At 42.3% G+C, this 16,471-nt stretch overlaps 1 protein-coding gene across 4 annotated transcripts in view; it reads right to left on the bottom strand.

The window, feature by feature from the left end:
- Nucleotides 1-13,975, bottom strand: part of NFATC3 (nuclear factor of activated T cells 3) — a 47,274-nt gene extending 33,299 nt beyond the window's left edge. For 3 of the 4 annotated variants that reach the window (XM_039353499.1, XM_039353500.1, XM_039353502.1), the window contains exons 1-2: nucleotides 13,611-13,975; nucleotides 2,720-3,842 (exon numbers count right to left, since the gene is read on the bottom strand). In XM_039353499.1, coding sequence (XP_039209433.1) covers nucleotides 2,720-3,842; nucleotides 13,611-13,749 — 1,262 coding nt within the window. In that variant the 5' untranslated portion in view covers nucleotides 13,750-13,975. Of the gene's footprint in view, nucleotides 1-2,719; nucleotides 3,843-13,610 lie in introns of those variants that run through there. The other variant, XM_039353503.1, reaches the window with a different exon arrangement.
- Between the last annotated feature and the right edge of the window lie 2,496 nt (nucleotides 13,976-16,471).

Here is a 16,471-nt window from a genome sequence, read left to right as displayed (position 1 = left end):
TGAAGAAACCAATGCAAAGTTTCCATTTTTCTGCACTATCCTGAATTGTAATATTCCTTTTAACAAACAGAATTTAAGAGCCCCAATTACAGTATTACACGAGTTTGAAGCACATTGGTTAAACTGTATGCTTCAAGGAACCCCTGAAGAAAGTTACCATAGTCTCTATATGTACAAGTAAAACATGCCATCTTTTAGCAAATGTGAATGCATACTTATTATTTATGTGCAGTTGTTTGCAAACTGAAAATAAATGGTTTCTATGGCACACAAAATACAGCACTTGTAAAAGTTTGAATACCCCTTTAACCAGCAGTTTTGTATCACCTTCTTTCTCAGAAATAATAGTTTCCAATATTTCCTATCGCCAACTAAGTGCCTTTCTATTCTTTTCCTAAAATTATTGTTATTTATTTTTCACACTCTTTATTTGTAGAAATGTTATAGCTTTGAAATATTCTTAGTTCTACCTACATGTTTGAGATCTCCATAAAGACTTTCAATTATATTCAAGTTTGAGAACTGTGAAGGCTTTTTAAAATTTTTATTTCTTTTTAAGTATTTCTGCTTGAAGTTATATTTCAGATCGCTGTTTTGCTACAAAAACCAACCTCTTTTCACCTTCATTTTTTTCACAGATAGTGGGACATTGGAAAGTTTTCCTTCTCTTAACTATGAGCTAAATGGATCTTAATTATTCCTTACAACTTTCTTGACTCCACTTTTATGTTGATTGTCAGTATCTTTATTTTTAAGGCTGAATAACTTACCTGTAGGAATTCCACAAAATTGCTTCGATTTTGAATGTATTTTTCCAACTTTTCTTATTTTCTGAAACTTTTCTAAAGATGGTGTTTAAATACAGCACCAATATGCAATCATTGTAAAAGAAGCTAATAAATTTATTCCATATATTCTACCTTAATGATATGCCCAGTAACTGACATTAAAGGAAACAAACACTGAGCTAGGATACAAGTCTGTTCACAGCATGGTGAATGAGTCATATTAAAGCTAACATATTTTAAGCTAACACCATGCGACAAATAGTGTGATAGTGTGGGAGATTCACATGACTGAATGGGGTTTTAAGTTCTGATAGTGAGCAATAAAAGTCACCTGAATTTATTTCTATGAATTTCCCAGATTAAAAGACAAGCCACACTGGAGATCCTTTCTGGCCTTCAATGGGACAACAATGTAATTCATCTTTTCCAAGAAGCAGAAGTCAATTGCTTGAAGAAAAGTGTTCATGCAGCTAAGTATATTCCCTCCCACCACACCATCCTAGCATTCAAATACAGAATCTCACAAGAATGAACCAAAACACAAATGCTTGGCAATTATTGCTTTTGCCTGCTACTTATTGCAAGAAAATATTAACCAGCATGCCAAGCCTGCTGTCTTAGTGTATTCTCAATCCAGAGAGGCTAAAACAAAGAGTCAGATTTCTAAGAAGCTTTCATATACTATTTTGAGATGGGGTCACTAACCCAGCTTATCCTAGAGAGAATTAGCAAGCACATTTAATCTTATTTAAGATCAAATGGCTACTCATCCTATTTCACACTTAAAGACCTTGTACGAATAAGAATAATACAAGTAGAAAATTCCTGGATCTAAAATCTATCTAGGTAACCACTAGAGTCAATGTTGACTTCATGGCACATAAACAACCAACCAATTAGTAACTATCAATTTTTAAATACTGCAAGTGTTTATTAAATACACACATGCTTGATACATAGGAGTACAAACACAATTATTTATTTAGCTCACTGAAAGCGACAACTTACGACATGACAAAGAAACCCTGTGACCATCTGGGTTGCAAATTCTTAGAATTTAAAGGTAGGTTCTTAGCTTATTTTAGAACGCTAAAGTTAGATGTCTGAATGCGTCCCAGCCAAGAGTACAATCAGATAAATAACCAAACTTCCTGGGGATTGTAGGAATTGCATCCTAATGTTTCTGGAAAATAGCTTGTGAGGAAAGAACAAAAACCATCTTGTAAATTATTTTACTGTTAGTTTAATAACTGCAAAAAACAAACAAACCTTGGGCTCATGAATATCTTCCTCACCCAGTAATGTCACATACCACGCAAAATTAATGCTTTCACTTCCATATCAGATAACAAGAGTTGCTTCCAAATCTAAAACTATAGTTAACTGTAACTATATGGCTTATGTTGAAAAAGAGCCAAGATCGTAAACAATTATTTGGAATTGGCTTCTTTAAGGAAACTATTAAGAATGATCACAGGGTGTCTAGTTGTCAAAGCACAGCAATAAACTGATCAGTAAAGAAAGCAAATGAAAGCTTTTAAATATATAGCCATGCAGAAGATGCCAGGGCTGTTAAATGAATCAGTGCAGCCGTTGTTAAGTAAATTATGTGATGGTTAAGTGACTCTCACTTTGCCCATTGGCTTAATTTGTCGGAAGCCAGCTGGGAAGTTCACAAACGGTGATCATGTGACCCAGGACACCACAGCCATTGTAAATATGTATCAGTTGCCAAGTGCCCAAATTCTGATCTCGTGACCCCGGGGATGCTGCATTTGTTGTAAGTGTGAGGACCGGTTTTAATCCACTGTAATTTTGAACGGTTACTGAAGGAATGGTTATAAGTCAAGGACTACAGTATTCATCACATTGTATAGCAACAGAAAGGCGCAAACTAGAAAATCTAATTTCGTTATCTTCAACCTACTTACCGAAATATAGGAGTATGGCCAGGCTTTGGTTTATTCCAGGTGAAGTGTGACGGGACAGAAAGAAACTGGTCACCAGACAAATCTTTTTTTAACATATGCTGGGATACGGAGCTCTCATCTATTGCAGTTTCGAGGGACGGAGATAGATTGCCCGGGTCTTCAGAACAAAGTTCCGCTTTCCCAGATATAATTGCGGTTTGATCCTCGGAGGTCTTCCTTGTTTTAAGAGGGATGTCGGTATCTCCGCAGCACTGGAAAGCTGAAAGGCCAGGGCCAAGGCCATGGAGAGAGGAATTCAACCACGTATCTTCCGTAACGCTTCCCCGAGGAGAATGTCCTGGTGATGGAGCGGGGGAATGATGAGGAGAAAGGGAACCGATATAACAGATTTCAGCACTCGAATGCCGGCGCTTCCCACACGGCGATGTAGGCCTTGAGGATGGCCTTGAGGTTGGCCTTGGGCTGAGCCAATTCTCATCGGTGATACTAGTCCTAGGAGAATGACAAGGAGATTGCCTTGGCGACAAGGCATGCCCAAATCCGTAGGATTGTTGCCAAGGATCATCAACTGGACAGCCTCTTGGAGAACCTCCAGGAGATGCCAAAGGTGACCCAAGGGTAAACCGAGCAGCGGCTTCGTTCAGTTCCGAATCCACGTCATCGTAAATATGGGAGACTGACTCACAAGAGGAAGCGTCTGAGAACCAGCTCCGAGAGGAAATGCTGCTGGCCGGACTTGGGCTAAGGGATGACTCTCTGTAAGATGGCTCAAGAGGAAGATATAAGTGGTCCCTGGAAGGCCTTTCCATGTATTCATTCTGAGGGCCATTTGTGTGCAATTCACTTTCGCTGGCTTCTATGCCATGATGACAGTTTGGAGAGATAGATGTGATCTGAATACTAGGACATTCAAAAGGCTTAGGCCCACCTAGTGGACTGTACTTAGATTCCGGTACGTCACATGTTCCTTCGTAGCTTTTGTGACCCTGCAGTTTAGCAGGTGAGGACAAAGGAGAAGGGTGTGTTTGAAATCCATGACATGGGATACAAATGGGATGGTTTACCGAGGATGAGTGGTCGACACTGAAAATGCATAAAGATGCACAGTCATCAGGTTCAAGATCTGACAAAAGGAGAAAACAGAGGGAGATTAAAATACTGCGTTATAAGAATCTTGCTTTTTTTTAAGACATTTGATCTTCTCCTTTTTTGCATTGTAAGGCAACATAATGATGGATTCAAAACATTTGCACCCTACTTGTCTATAAAATGTCTGGAATTTGCAATGATGTTCAAAACATTAAAGTAACAATATATTAAAAAATCGAGATATAGCACAGATGCTAAAAATCCAGGAACGAGCACCGTAATATCACTAAAAAAAAGCCAGCCGGTACTATGGCTTTGAGCTCATTTGGCATGAAGACTAAACTGAACAGTGGTGTGGGTCAAGTTGGGGTAAATGAGCCCACCCATACGTTGCTGTCTCTACAACATCCTTCACAAAGGTCATCTCTGAAATCTAACTACTAGTACAGTAACTAGTAATTACAGATTATCTTCAATTTACAGTCGCAATTGAGACCGGAACTGCTGTTGCTAAGCCCTGCTGTTGTTAAGTGAGTCATACCCGAGTTTGCAACCTTTTTTTGCCATACTTGTTAAGTGAACCACGATAGTTGTGAACCCTGCGATTCTTAAATGAATCTGGCTTCCCCCACTGACTTGTGTCAATTCTGCTAACATTGGGATGTTCTTGCTTTGACAACATATGGAGATGCAGCCTTTTTCTTTCTTATGCTTTACTCTTACAATTAGATGATGCTGGGGGGGGGGAGGAGGAGGAGGAGGAGGAGGAATGTGATGGGAGTTAGTTAGACATAACAATATTGTAATAGTGTGTGAACTCAGGGCTTTTGAAAGAAGAGATATAAGAAATGGCGGGCTGGAGTAAAGGAGGGAAAGCCTGCATTTCAAACTAATTGGAGAATGTGATTTATGACTGTTAATTAGAGGAGGGAATTGTGCTTTAATACTATGTGCTAAGGGGAGAGGAATCCAGATTTTGGCTTCCACTATGTATGTGCCGCTTCTATGCTGATCAAATAAAGATTCTTTAAGGTAAACAATGTCTCAAGTTCTTTGAAGAGTTTCATCTGTCAGAACCATGACACTTTGCTTGTCAAAAGCAGCCAGGAAGGTTGCAAAGAGTGTTCACGTGACTCCAGGATACTGCAATCATCATAAATATATGCCAGTTGCCGAGAGCCCAAATTCTGATCACATGACGGTGGGGATGCTTTGAGGATTTATAATCCTAAATCTTTGTGAGTTGAACTGCATAGTAAGTTGATATTTAAAATTTTTCCATTAAATTCAATATTTGAGGGGAAAGCAAATTACTTTTTGTAAAAAGACATAGGCAATGGCTCCAGACCACGATTCACAGGCCACCCTTATGTTCACAGATAGTCAAGTTTTTTGTTTTATTCTTAGCTTATCACCACTTATCTGGCTGTAGCTGGTGAGTCTCAGATTTTTAAGAAAAGCTAAAGATAATCCTATAAGGACGGAATAACTGGATAACTTGCATACAGGTTTTGATAAAGTGGCCAAGTTCTATATGCAGTCACCACCACAGCAGCCATTGGCCAAAACATATCTAAAAGGCACCATGGAATGGAAATATTGCATTAAGGTGCTATACACACAACATATTCCTTAGAATGAATGTGTTATTTCAGTTACAAAGATGCTAGCAAAATAGATACGTTTTGTTTTCTATAAGCTCACTTGAAGAGGTTACTGGAGAAGTGAAAGGCTCCTGTTTATCCATGACATATTTTGCAAAGGCAGGAAGGTTGTTGAATAAAGTAACTAAATCTTTAGCAACTGCTCAGAAATTTAGACACAAAGCTCTTCTCATCTGAAGCCCAGTGCTCTTCTCCAGCAAACTGATTTTCAAAAGGATCCAGAAACATTCTCAATTTTTCACAACAAATTTCTATAAAGCCATGGTTATCTTGAATCATCTTGTCTACAGTAGCAAACTATCTTGTGACAGGGTTTGATAAACATCAAACCGCTGTTCTTGCAGACTATGCCACTTTTCATGTATTAAGTCCTTTATCAAGATCAATTCACGTATTGGTGCCTAACAGCAACCTCAGTATCAAACGTGCAAGCTGTCTTTCTCTGTTGCTTTAGTTTTTGCAACCATTTGTTTCTCTGTTTTTTTTTCTTCAGAAAATAGAATTGGGATAAGCAGTGAAATATCCAGCTATTGGAATGGTACCAATTATTCATTGGTATAAACAATAAAAACCGCCAAACAATCCTGAAAGAAGGAGAGAACATCTTTCTTAATAAAATGATAGATTTGAGACCACACGGTCCTATTTATAAATACTAACAAAAGCTGAAACTGTCAAAAGAATTTAATATGCCTAATAGACAACTTTTCTACACAGGCAATGATGCAGGTACATCCAAGATGAGAAAGATGTAGGAGGAAGTAAAGAAGTCACCAAAATAATAGTACTCTATTGCAGAACTCAACCTTCTAGCAAGATTAAAGAACTCTGGGTAAGAATGCCTAACACAGTAAATTCTGCACAGCATTTCTGCTAAAACCGTTTTTGCAATAGTTATTCTGAAGAAAGCAGGGGGAAATAAATTAATTCTCACCCAGAAGTCTAACAGAAGATCTTTGTGGATTGTTCGTAGATATATATCAAGAAATGGCTTGTTGTGATGGCACTTTGCGAATAAAATCATGAAGAAGACCTATCTGTCAGAATCAACATTATGTGGCTTTGAACAAAAATGTATGTCTTTAATTTCTTATCCTCTTGAATCTACAAAAAGCTGGGTATAATTTAAAAAAAAGAGTATTCGGGCTACAATAATGTTAAATTAAAAGGTGCTATAAAAATGGATCCAGCAGGATCTCCCGCTCTCTTCTGTCAATGTTCTCAAATATCATGATCAATTCTTAATGGTTTAAGAGCAATTGGCTTTGACGTGGGTATCCAGCAACTATCCTTCCTTAATGCCAGCTAGCATAACATTTAGAGCAAAGGGTTATCTATTCGAGAAATATACATTGGCTGGGGCTACTTTAAAGAAACCAATAAGCTGAGGGGAGGCCCTTAAACATTTGGATTCAGAGATCACTGAAAACAATGGTCCCCAACTGCTTATCATCCTGCATGATTCTAGATCTCGTTAATTGAGAGAATTGCCTTCTTGCACCTTCACCTGCCCATCCAAAGAGGTCAAACTGCGTCAACTACTTCCAGATCCCATTCCATAATTTGGGACTGGGCATTCTCACTCTCTGTCCTCAGGTTTTGGAATTCCCTGTTTTTGGAGAGCTGCCTGGCTCTTCTCAACTGAGCTTCAGTAGGACAGTCAGGATCTGATTGTTCCATCAAGCAGCAGAAGAGAATATATTGTGACTGAAGGTTGGAGTGTTAACAGGCGCATGACTTTGTATTTCCTGGTTTATAACTTTTAATACTGGCAATTTTTGTTTATATCTGGGGATGGGGAGGGTAGGTATTCATTATTCTATACAGCTATTCTTTTGTATAATGATTTTGATGGTTAGCTACCCACAACCTGAAGTAATAGATGACATTCAAATACTGTAAAGTAAATAAATCCATTTTTATTGATTTTTATCCCACCTGTATTATTTATTTATTATTTATCCCTGTGAGGTAGGTTGCACTAAGAGAGTGACTGATCCAAAGGCACCACAGCTGGCTTTCATAACTAAGGCAGAACTTGAACTCATAGTCTTCTGCTTTCTAGCTGGTGCCTTAACCAATAGACTAGAACAAACTGGCTCTTTTAACTTAATCAACTTTTAACAGCAACACCTTATTCTGCTGATACAGGAGAAAGCCATTCAGTCTTTGGAGACAATCATTCAAACCAGAGAAGGTTTAAGTTTCTTGTATTGACTTGGCTGAAAATATCTACTCTCCACTTAATAAACAACGCTGTTTTATCAATAAAACATTAAAACAAAAGAGTTTAAATTCATCAATAATCTCCATCCTGTTCACAATCATTCCAAAAGGTATCACGTTTCATATGTCCAGAAAATATTTAAAATGTGGCACTTGTGAATATGAGTTTCAACAGTAAGAGGCTCCACCTAGTTCCTGCCTAAATTAGTATCAACAGAATTATATTCTTAAAACTACAAATAATTCAGATTTCAGTGTATGGCACAGAGACTAAGAAGAAATAATAAGTGACACATCTGCTCTGCACAGTAATAGCTTTTAAAAAACTGATAATGGCAGCACAGCTCCATCTAGAACCAAATATGATCCCTATAAAGAAGAAAGTAATTTAGATTAAATACAATAGAAGCTATTTTCTTCTCCTCTCAGCTGAAATTATCTAAGGTGGAGCAACAGAGTGAATACCGGAATCAATTTACATGGCTCATACTCTAAATGAGAGGTCCTTTTGATGCTTCAGTTTCAGATAGCACAGTTTGCCAAGCTTAATTTAATATGCTATTTCAGGTACATATAAAAATACAAATTGTTTTGACAGCAATTGTTACAAATTTGTTTTGCTTTAACTAAACATAAGAAATCTTCTGTGCTTTCAGAACTCCAAGAAGCTTTATATAACAAAACCTAAAATGAATCAATGTACTTTCGTTAGTTCTGTTAAATTGTCATTTAGATATACATGCAAAGGACTTATGGATTTTTTAAAAAAAATCAAACAGATAATAATAGATCTGCAAATAAGATTAGTGTTGGAACCAATTCTGCTTTAAGTCAAATAGCTGCACTAAGAAAACCAGTACAGATTCAACTACAATAAATTACAGCTTGAATTTTGCAAAACAACTTAATAGATAAACCATTTTGAATATATATATTAGCATCGGCAGCTCTGGTGGTAATGGGGCACTTGCTACACATCATATCTTTGAAATTTCTACTGATGGGACTAGGAGAGCTGCCTGATTATAGACACAGTGACTGAAGTACTTAGATTGCCTTTCTATGGGCTTATAATGTTACTATATGCAATTTATTCATGCCTTTTTATTTGCAGGATGGAATCTAAAATCCTGGGTATAGCATCCATCAATCCTTCCTAAGTATGCCTCTAATTCAATTGTATGTTCATATGAATTTAATTCTGTGTCCTCTGGACTGCCAGTCTGTGCTGGAAATAGAATTTCCAAATTCTGGAAATTTTCTGATTGTTATTTTGAAACCTATGAGTACCAAAACAGTTCAGTTTTCGGTAATGACTTCCATCTAGATACATCTTAACTTTGCTTATTCCCACAAGTTCCTTTCCAACACACACTTCCTGTCCACATATTCAGCAGGTGCACTCTAGAATACTGAAAAAAAATATTAAAAATAAAATTCAGCTAACAAGGCAAAATCTGATGAGAAAAACATTTGCGACATGAGTAAAACTGAACAGCAAGAGGGGCTGCAACCTCTCAAACTCTTTGAAAATGCTAGGGGATATTACAAAATAGCTCAAGCATGAAGATGATGGGGCAATCACAGCACTAACCATAGTTATGTGTCAGGCTATTTTCAGCAGACGCCTGCAATAATTGGTGGAAATATATAAACGCAGGAATTAAGGACTGATTTCAACATCATCTCTTGAAGGGGGACATTATGTCAAGAGTAACTGCCAAGGAAAGAATATTGACCATATGTACTAAATTAGAAATAAATGTACATTGGCCAAGCAAGAAACTACAAAGTTATGCAGCAAAACACGTCAGACCTACATAACGAACAAATAAACCATTCAGAAAAGTATTCTAACAAATGCTACTAATTCAGGCAAGAAGTACTTAAAGGTCTTGAGAAATGTATATAAATGAAATATATTTTATCTTAATTTATACAGAACTAAAACACTCAGCCTGACTGGCAAAAAAAAAACCCCAGATACTATTATTGCTATTTCATTCAAGCATGGCTGAATTGACATTCTCAAACTGCAGCTTTTGACTTTGCTCAGAACCCTAGTGAAACATCGATCAATTTTTTAAATCAGAAAGTACTTTCTTTCCCAAAAGCGTCTTACATTTTTGGTTTTCCATCTTCAATAAAGTCTTTTGCCTTGATGTTTGCTTTTTGCAGGTGTCCAGGGAATGTTTGTTGTATTTTAAGGGCACAATGGTTATTTAAATCACAAGATCTCAAACCCTATTAAAGGCACCGTTTCATTCTTTAGAAACACATCTGTTTCTAAGGATCTGTTCAAGAGTTTTTTCCAATGTTCAAGAAAAGCACAAACATTTAAATCAAAGTTTCTGCAACAAAGGTATACATTACTATAATCTTTTTTCATTCTGAACTATTTTTTTAATCCTAGAAAAAAGTTTCAAGATTACTATGGTTAGCAGCAAGAATATTACTTATAGTCTAATACTACAGTGATTAATATAGGGACTTGTCAAAAATTGCTTCCAGAACACAAGGCAGTTTTATATGTTACAGTAAGCCATTCTCTAAAAATAAATCTGCCTCAGGAGCCTGTAAATCTGCAGGGAGGACCCCAGCTAAATAATGTCAATCCCAACTCTTATATACACTTGTGCTTATTTCCTTTAGTACAAGGTAGGTCTTGACTATAATTAACAGGCATTCGGTGCTACTGAAATTGTTGTGAATGTTTTTTAAGCATTTTAAAGTTTCTGCGTCCCTGACAGGCCACTTCCCATTTATTGGGATGGGCAGAGGGAACCAAATTCTTTGGACAGCTGATTCAATATGCAGACATCTATTCCCTGCTCTTCCAGGCCCTTGTACACTTCTATACTTCACAGCAAAGCAATAAATGACCACACAGTTGTACATTTCCACAAGGCCCAGACGAGGAGGCATTTAGCTTTGGACAGTATCTCCAGGCTTTTGTTGTTTGTTTTTTCCTTAGAAACACAAATCTTTGATTTTATATATATAGGTTTTTAATCGCTTATTTCTGTATGCCATCGTAAGACTTGAAAAGGAGAATGGCCATGAGCAAGCAGCCCTCTCCTGCCTTCTGTTAAGTCCAGTCTTTGCTTGTTTAGAGCTGCCAAGACCACACACACACACACACAAATTACATCAGGAACCCACGTCCATTATCTACAATAAAATGCTTCCAAAAACCAGACCTATCCCTACTAAGTAAGTTTCCAGCCATTCACAACATTCATCAACAGTATTCTAAAGCCAACAGGCATCTGGTTTTGAGGTTTCTAATAAAAATATTGCAGTACAACTTGATACAACTTCACACAAGCACCAACTGCTCAGAGAAAAGCCAGCTGCAGGATTTCCAATTAAAATCTTGCCTGATAGCCTAGGTAAATCATTTGAGATCTGCTACCACTTCCTTACTCTTGCCAAGAAAACTGTCTGATGTTCATGAAGTCACTAGGTGCCAAGCCTGACTTAAAGAAACTATTTTTTTTTCTATTACTAAAGCCTTAGTGATGTATTACTACCAGGTTTTGCATATATGAAGGGTAGAGACAACCTGCAACTAAAAAGAATCAGAGGTTATCCTAGTCACTATCCAATCCATTCTAGTCTTTTTGAAGTTCGGGTTGCTGGCCCAAATGCCTTTAAATAAGTTAAAAACCTCCAACCAATACTGAGAAGATTTGCTTTGATGCTAAATTCAATCCTTGACAATTAAGAGGATCCCTGATGATAAGACTAGGAAAAGCCATCCCTTCCTAGCTACTCTATCTGTAGCAATACAAAGTAAGAGGAACCAATATCCTGGTTTAGTTTAAAGTAATGTACTAGATTCAGTAAAACAGTAATATCTTTATTGTTAGGAAGAGTCCAATCCTCTCTTATGAAGCCCACTGAACTCCAGAAAGGGTACCGTACATCTTCTGTCCCTAAACATTCTACATCATTCTAAATCACAGGGAATATCTCTCTAGGTGTCAATAAGAGTCCATACAGTCACGATGTAGCACATCAACAACTCAAAACATTTGAATACGCATTCATCTTTTTTGACTGAGTCCCAAGCCATTCAGAAGTCCATCAGATTCTAAATGCACGTCAGAAATAATCCTCATTCCCTTTTTTTACAAAATGCTTTTTATACATTAACCATTTCTGAAAGAGTCAGAAAGTCCATCACATTCTAAATGCATTTTAGAAAAAAAGCCCCTTTCCCTTTTAGTAATAAGAAACGTATTTGCTTTTATATAGAGATTAACCCTTTCTGATCTAAGTCCCAAACGCTTCTTCAGCTGCCTGGTTTTGAGGTGCTTCTGATGAAAATACTGCAGTACAATTCGATACAACTTCACATCCCAGCCCCAACCGCTCAGAGGAAAGCCAGCTGCAGCATCTCTGATTAAAAATCTCGCTCCATAGCCCCCTAGGCAAATCACTTGAGATCTAGCACTGGCGAAGTTACCTAGACAGGGTCCTAATCAAGGAGAGAAGCAACCTAGAACTAAGGAGAAACTTCCTGACAGTTAGAACAATTAACCAGTGGAACCACCTGCCTCCAGAAGCGGTGAATGCTCCAACACTGGAAGTCTTTAAGAGACTGGGCAGCCATTTGTCTGAAATGGTGTAGGTTCCTGCCTGAGCAGGGGGTTGGATTAGATGACCTCCAAGGTCCCTTCCAACTTTATTATTATTATTGATCATCGCACAGACAGCCAGATGTTCAGACTGGATTTGGCATTTTTGTCTAACTATCGAGTCCTTTCTAAGGACCTGGGATAGGCAGATGTGGATGTTTGATGGTATTAACATCTCTCGTTGCAGGATGGAAGTGGTTCCTAGTAAGGCCGCCTTTTGCAATTGACTAATGGCGAATTTGTCAATGCCAATGGTGTCCAAGTGGTGCTCCAGTTGTTTTGGGGTTGCACCCAAGGGGCCTATTACTATTGGTACCACCTTTGCTTGCCTTTGCCACAGTCTTTCTATTTCTATTTGTAGGTCTTTGTATGTTGTGATCTTTCCAGTTCTTTCTCCTCTATTCTGCTGTCTCCAGGCTATTATTATTATTATTATTATTATTATTATTACTATTATGAAATGTCTGCAAGAAAACAAGCCAGCTCAGAGAGCACCAAGGAGATTCCCCCTCCCCCCATTTCAATCCTGAGCCACAACAATTCTCTCCTCCACTGCTCCCGCTTCTTCCTTACTACTACCTGGAAAGACCACGGGATCCTCCATGCAGGCAAGAGAAAGAAGCCAATCCTTCCCTGCTCTCTCTCCGAGGGAGCAAAGAAGAAAATAAAGCCAAAGCAGCCCGCCGGGGGGGGGGGAGGGGAGGAAGGAGGATTCCAGCCCCTTAACCAAAGGACAAAGTTCGGGAGGCTGTCACCCCCCACCCCACCAGGCACGGGGTGGTGGCAAACGGCCACCCCTCGAGGGGGGGGGGTTTCAGACGGCTCTCTGCAAACACGAAAGAGGGAAGAATCCCATGCCGGGGTCTCCTCGGCCACGGATCCCCACGGGGAGTCGGGGGGGGGGTAGTCCTCTTGCAAGCCCGTCTCCCTCGCAGGGCTCCATATGGCCCCAGCAGGCAGGCTCAGAGGCAGCCCGCATTGCTCGGGGACCAGCGGGGAGGGGGGGGGGAAATGGGGCGAAACCCGCTTCTCCTCCCAGCCAGTTGCACGTCTGAACGCGCGTCGGGCGCCCCCCACCAGGCAGACCAGGTGGGGGGGTGAGAAGAGGGGGCAAAGCCTTTGAACGCTGACTAACCCTCCCCTCCCGGTTCCTGCCCCTCCACCGCCGGGCTGCGGAGCATGGGAGTTGGGGTCCTGCCGGCGTTTTCTCCTAAGCCGCCTCCCCCCCCCACCGCCCTCCCCTCCCACGGCCTGCCCGGCTGGGCGCACCTGCTGCTGAGGCAGCGGCGGCGGCGACAGGCCCCGGCGGCTGGGGCCCGCCGTCCGCCTCCTCTTCCTCCGCCTCTTCGCCGAAGATGAGCCTGAAGTCGAAGTCGTCGTGGGCGCCGCCGCCGTTTGCCGCAGTCATCGGGGGGCGGGTGAGGAGCCCGGACCCCGCCGCCGCCGTGGTGGTCGTGGCCGTGGTGGTGGTGCTGGGGGTGCCGGCGGGGCGAGGCGGAGGGACCGGGCGGGCCGCGCTGCCCCGTCAGGGCCGCCTCGTCGCACGCGCGGGGGGCGCTCGACGTCCTCGCCGCTCCTCAGCGCCCGCCTGTCACTCACCCGCCGGAGGGGAGGGGGAGAGAGAGAGAGAGAGAGCGCAGGCCACGCCCCCAGCCCGTTAGCAGCCGCTCGGCCGCTGATTGGTCGCCTGGCGGGGAAGGGGGCCTCGGAGCGCGGCGGTGGAGCCCTCACCTCCGGTTCTCCGTCGCAGCAGCGCGCCAAGATGTGGCTTCGCTCCGCTCTGGAAGGGGCGGGAGGGAAGAGGGGCACAAAGTGTCTCTGTGTGTGTATGTGGGGCGGGGTGTGTGGATACGCCTCCGGTTCTCGCCCTTCGGGGGTCAGACTGGGTGGCTGTAACCAATTGAAAGCAATAATAACAACAGCAGCAATTCTATGTGGGCCATTCCATTCCAACCAGACCATCCCGTTATTAGTAGCAGCCGTTCCAGACGAGAGCTGCTACCGATTGTGCAGACATCCCGAAACTCTTTCACACTCAGCATGAGTCGGTAATTCGGTTCCACCCACTCCCAGCACGCATTCTGGCACATTGTATTGCATTTTATTGGCAAACAAGACGGGGGGGGGGGCAAGGAGCGAGTGCCCAGCCCGACTGCGCTCTACGTCTCCAATAAAGGTCTGACAAGAGCAAGAGATCAATACTTCAGGGTAAAGTATGAAATATGGTTATATTTCAGAATAAATGGAAACACTTTAAAACGGCACAGGACCTCCTTTCAAGGATCTTACATAGCCCGCTGCCCTCTTACAGGGACGAATCTCAACATGTGGCATTTCTCAGCCTCAGCTTTGCAGAAAGATGCAAAGTCTGCACTCTCTCATCCAGTGTTCCTCAACCTCAGCCACTTTTAAGATGCACGGGCTTCAACTCCCAGAATTCCCCAGCCTTCTGTCTGGGGGATTCCGGGAGTTGAAGCCCGTGCATCTTAAAAGTGGCTGCGGTTGTGAAATACCGTTCTAAACCACGACTAGAAGACCTTTGGGGGTCCCTTCCTAGGCTATAATTCTATATTCTGTGTTCCTCTGAGTGGTGCGACAACCAGAAGCCGGAAGTTCCGTTGTTCACCACACCATTTAGCCTCTTGGTTGGCAAAGGGTCATCTCCCGGCGGCTCCGTCTGATACTGTAACTTACAAACCAAGCCAGAGCCACGCCTCCCGGCAACGTCACCGGCCCGTCATTTGTCCTCCATGGCCCTGGCTTTGTAGCCCCGCCCAGCGGCCCGGGCTCCTCACCCAAAGCCAGTCTTGTTTGTCCGATGACGTCAAGAGCCTTTCGACTCCGAGCAGAGAACCCAGGCCGAGATGGAGGGCGGGGCCCGACGAGTCACGTGGTGCGAGCGAGCGTCCTCTTCCCCCCTCCCTCCATCTCTCCCTGCTGGGAAGCGCGTGCAGCCGTTTTGCAACTTTTTATTTTTTTATCAATGGGAGAAAGAAATGAAGGGTAAAGATTTGGGCTCCAAAGCCCTTCAAAAGTTCCCTGCATCAAACCTGCGGATGTGCGAAAAAAAAAATTAAAACCCAGTGAGAAAAAAAAAATTACAGTCCCAGGAATGTGATGGTTTTCATGAGGTCTTGCGTCTTGTTTTTGACTTTCGATCGGAAGCCGATCCCAGTTGGTGACAAGATGGGCGGTTGGATTGGTTTTTTAAATAAATAAAATAAATGCCCTTACAACCTGGTGATTGAACCAACCCATTTGAGGTGGTGGTCTTGTTTCATCTTAAGACATATACCAAAATGGTTTGGATCCATCTCCCGTGTACAAGTGACATAAATCAATCTTGTCCGGGGTGGGCATATATCTGGCAGATCTTTCCTTAGGTAAATCTATTTTTATTGTTCAACTTTACTTTTTAATTTACTTTTTTACTTTATGTTCTTATGCTTCAAACCAGTCAGTCCTAGAGGAGATCAACCCCAACTGCTCTTTAGAAGGCCAGATCCTGAAGTGGAAACTCAAATACTTTGGCCACCTAATGAGAAGGAAGGACTCACTGGAGAAGAGCCTAATGCTGGGAAAGATGGAGGGCAAGAGAAGAAGGGGACGACAGAGAATGAGGTGGCTGGACAGAGTCACTGAAGCAGCAGGCGTGAGCTTAAAGCAGCAGTTCTCAACCTATGGGTCGCGACCCCATTTGGGGTCGATCGACCATTTTTCGGGGGTCGCCAACGGTGGCGATCCGCCATTTTTCGCAGCGCCGCGCATGCGCGCCGCGCACGGGGGGCGGCCCCGCGCACGCGCACCGCGCACGGGGGCGGTCCCACGCACGCACACCGCGCACGGGGGCGGTCCCACGCACGCGCACGGGGGCGCCCACGCATGCGTGCCGCGCATGGGGGCGCTGCCGTGTGCGCGCGGCACGCATGGGTCGGCACCGTGCACGCACGTCGCGCATGGGGGGGCGCATGCACGCGGCGCATTGGAGCCCCGCCCCCATGCGCGCTGCGCATGCGCAGGACGTTTGTGTGACGGGGGTCGCCGTCACACAAACGTTGAGAAGCACTGGCTTAAAGGGACTCCAGAAGACAGGTAGAGGAAAGGAAGGCCTGGAGGAACGTTGTCCATGG

Source organism: Crotalus tigris, unplaced genomic scaffold, assembly GCF_016545835.1.
Source record: "Crotalus tigris isolate CLP2741 ecotype Arizona unplaced genomic scaffold, ASM1654583v1 scf7180000018525.42219311030:4301911, whole genome shotgun sequence".
NCBI lineage: Eukaryota > Metazoa > Chordata > Lepidosauria > Squamata > Viperidae > Crotalus > Crotalus tigris.
Note: the sequence above shows the minus strand (reverse complement) of the source record. Positions and strands in the feature narration are given on the sequence as shown.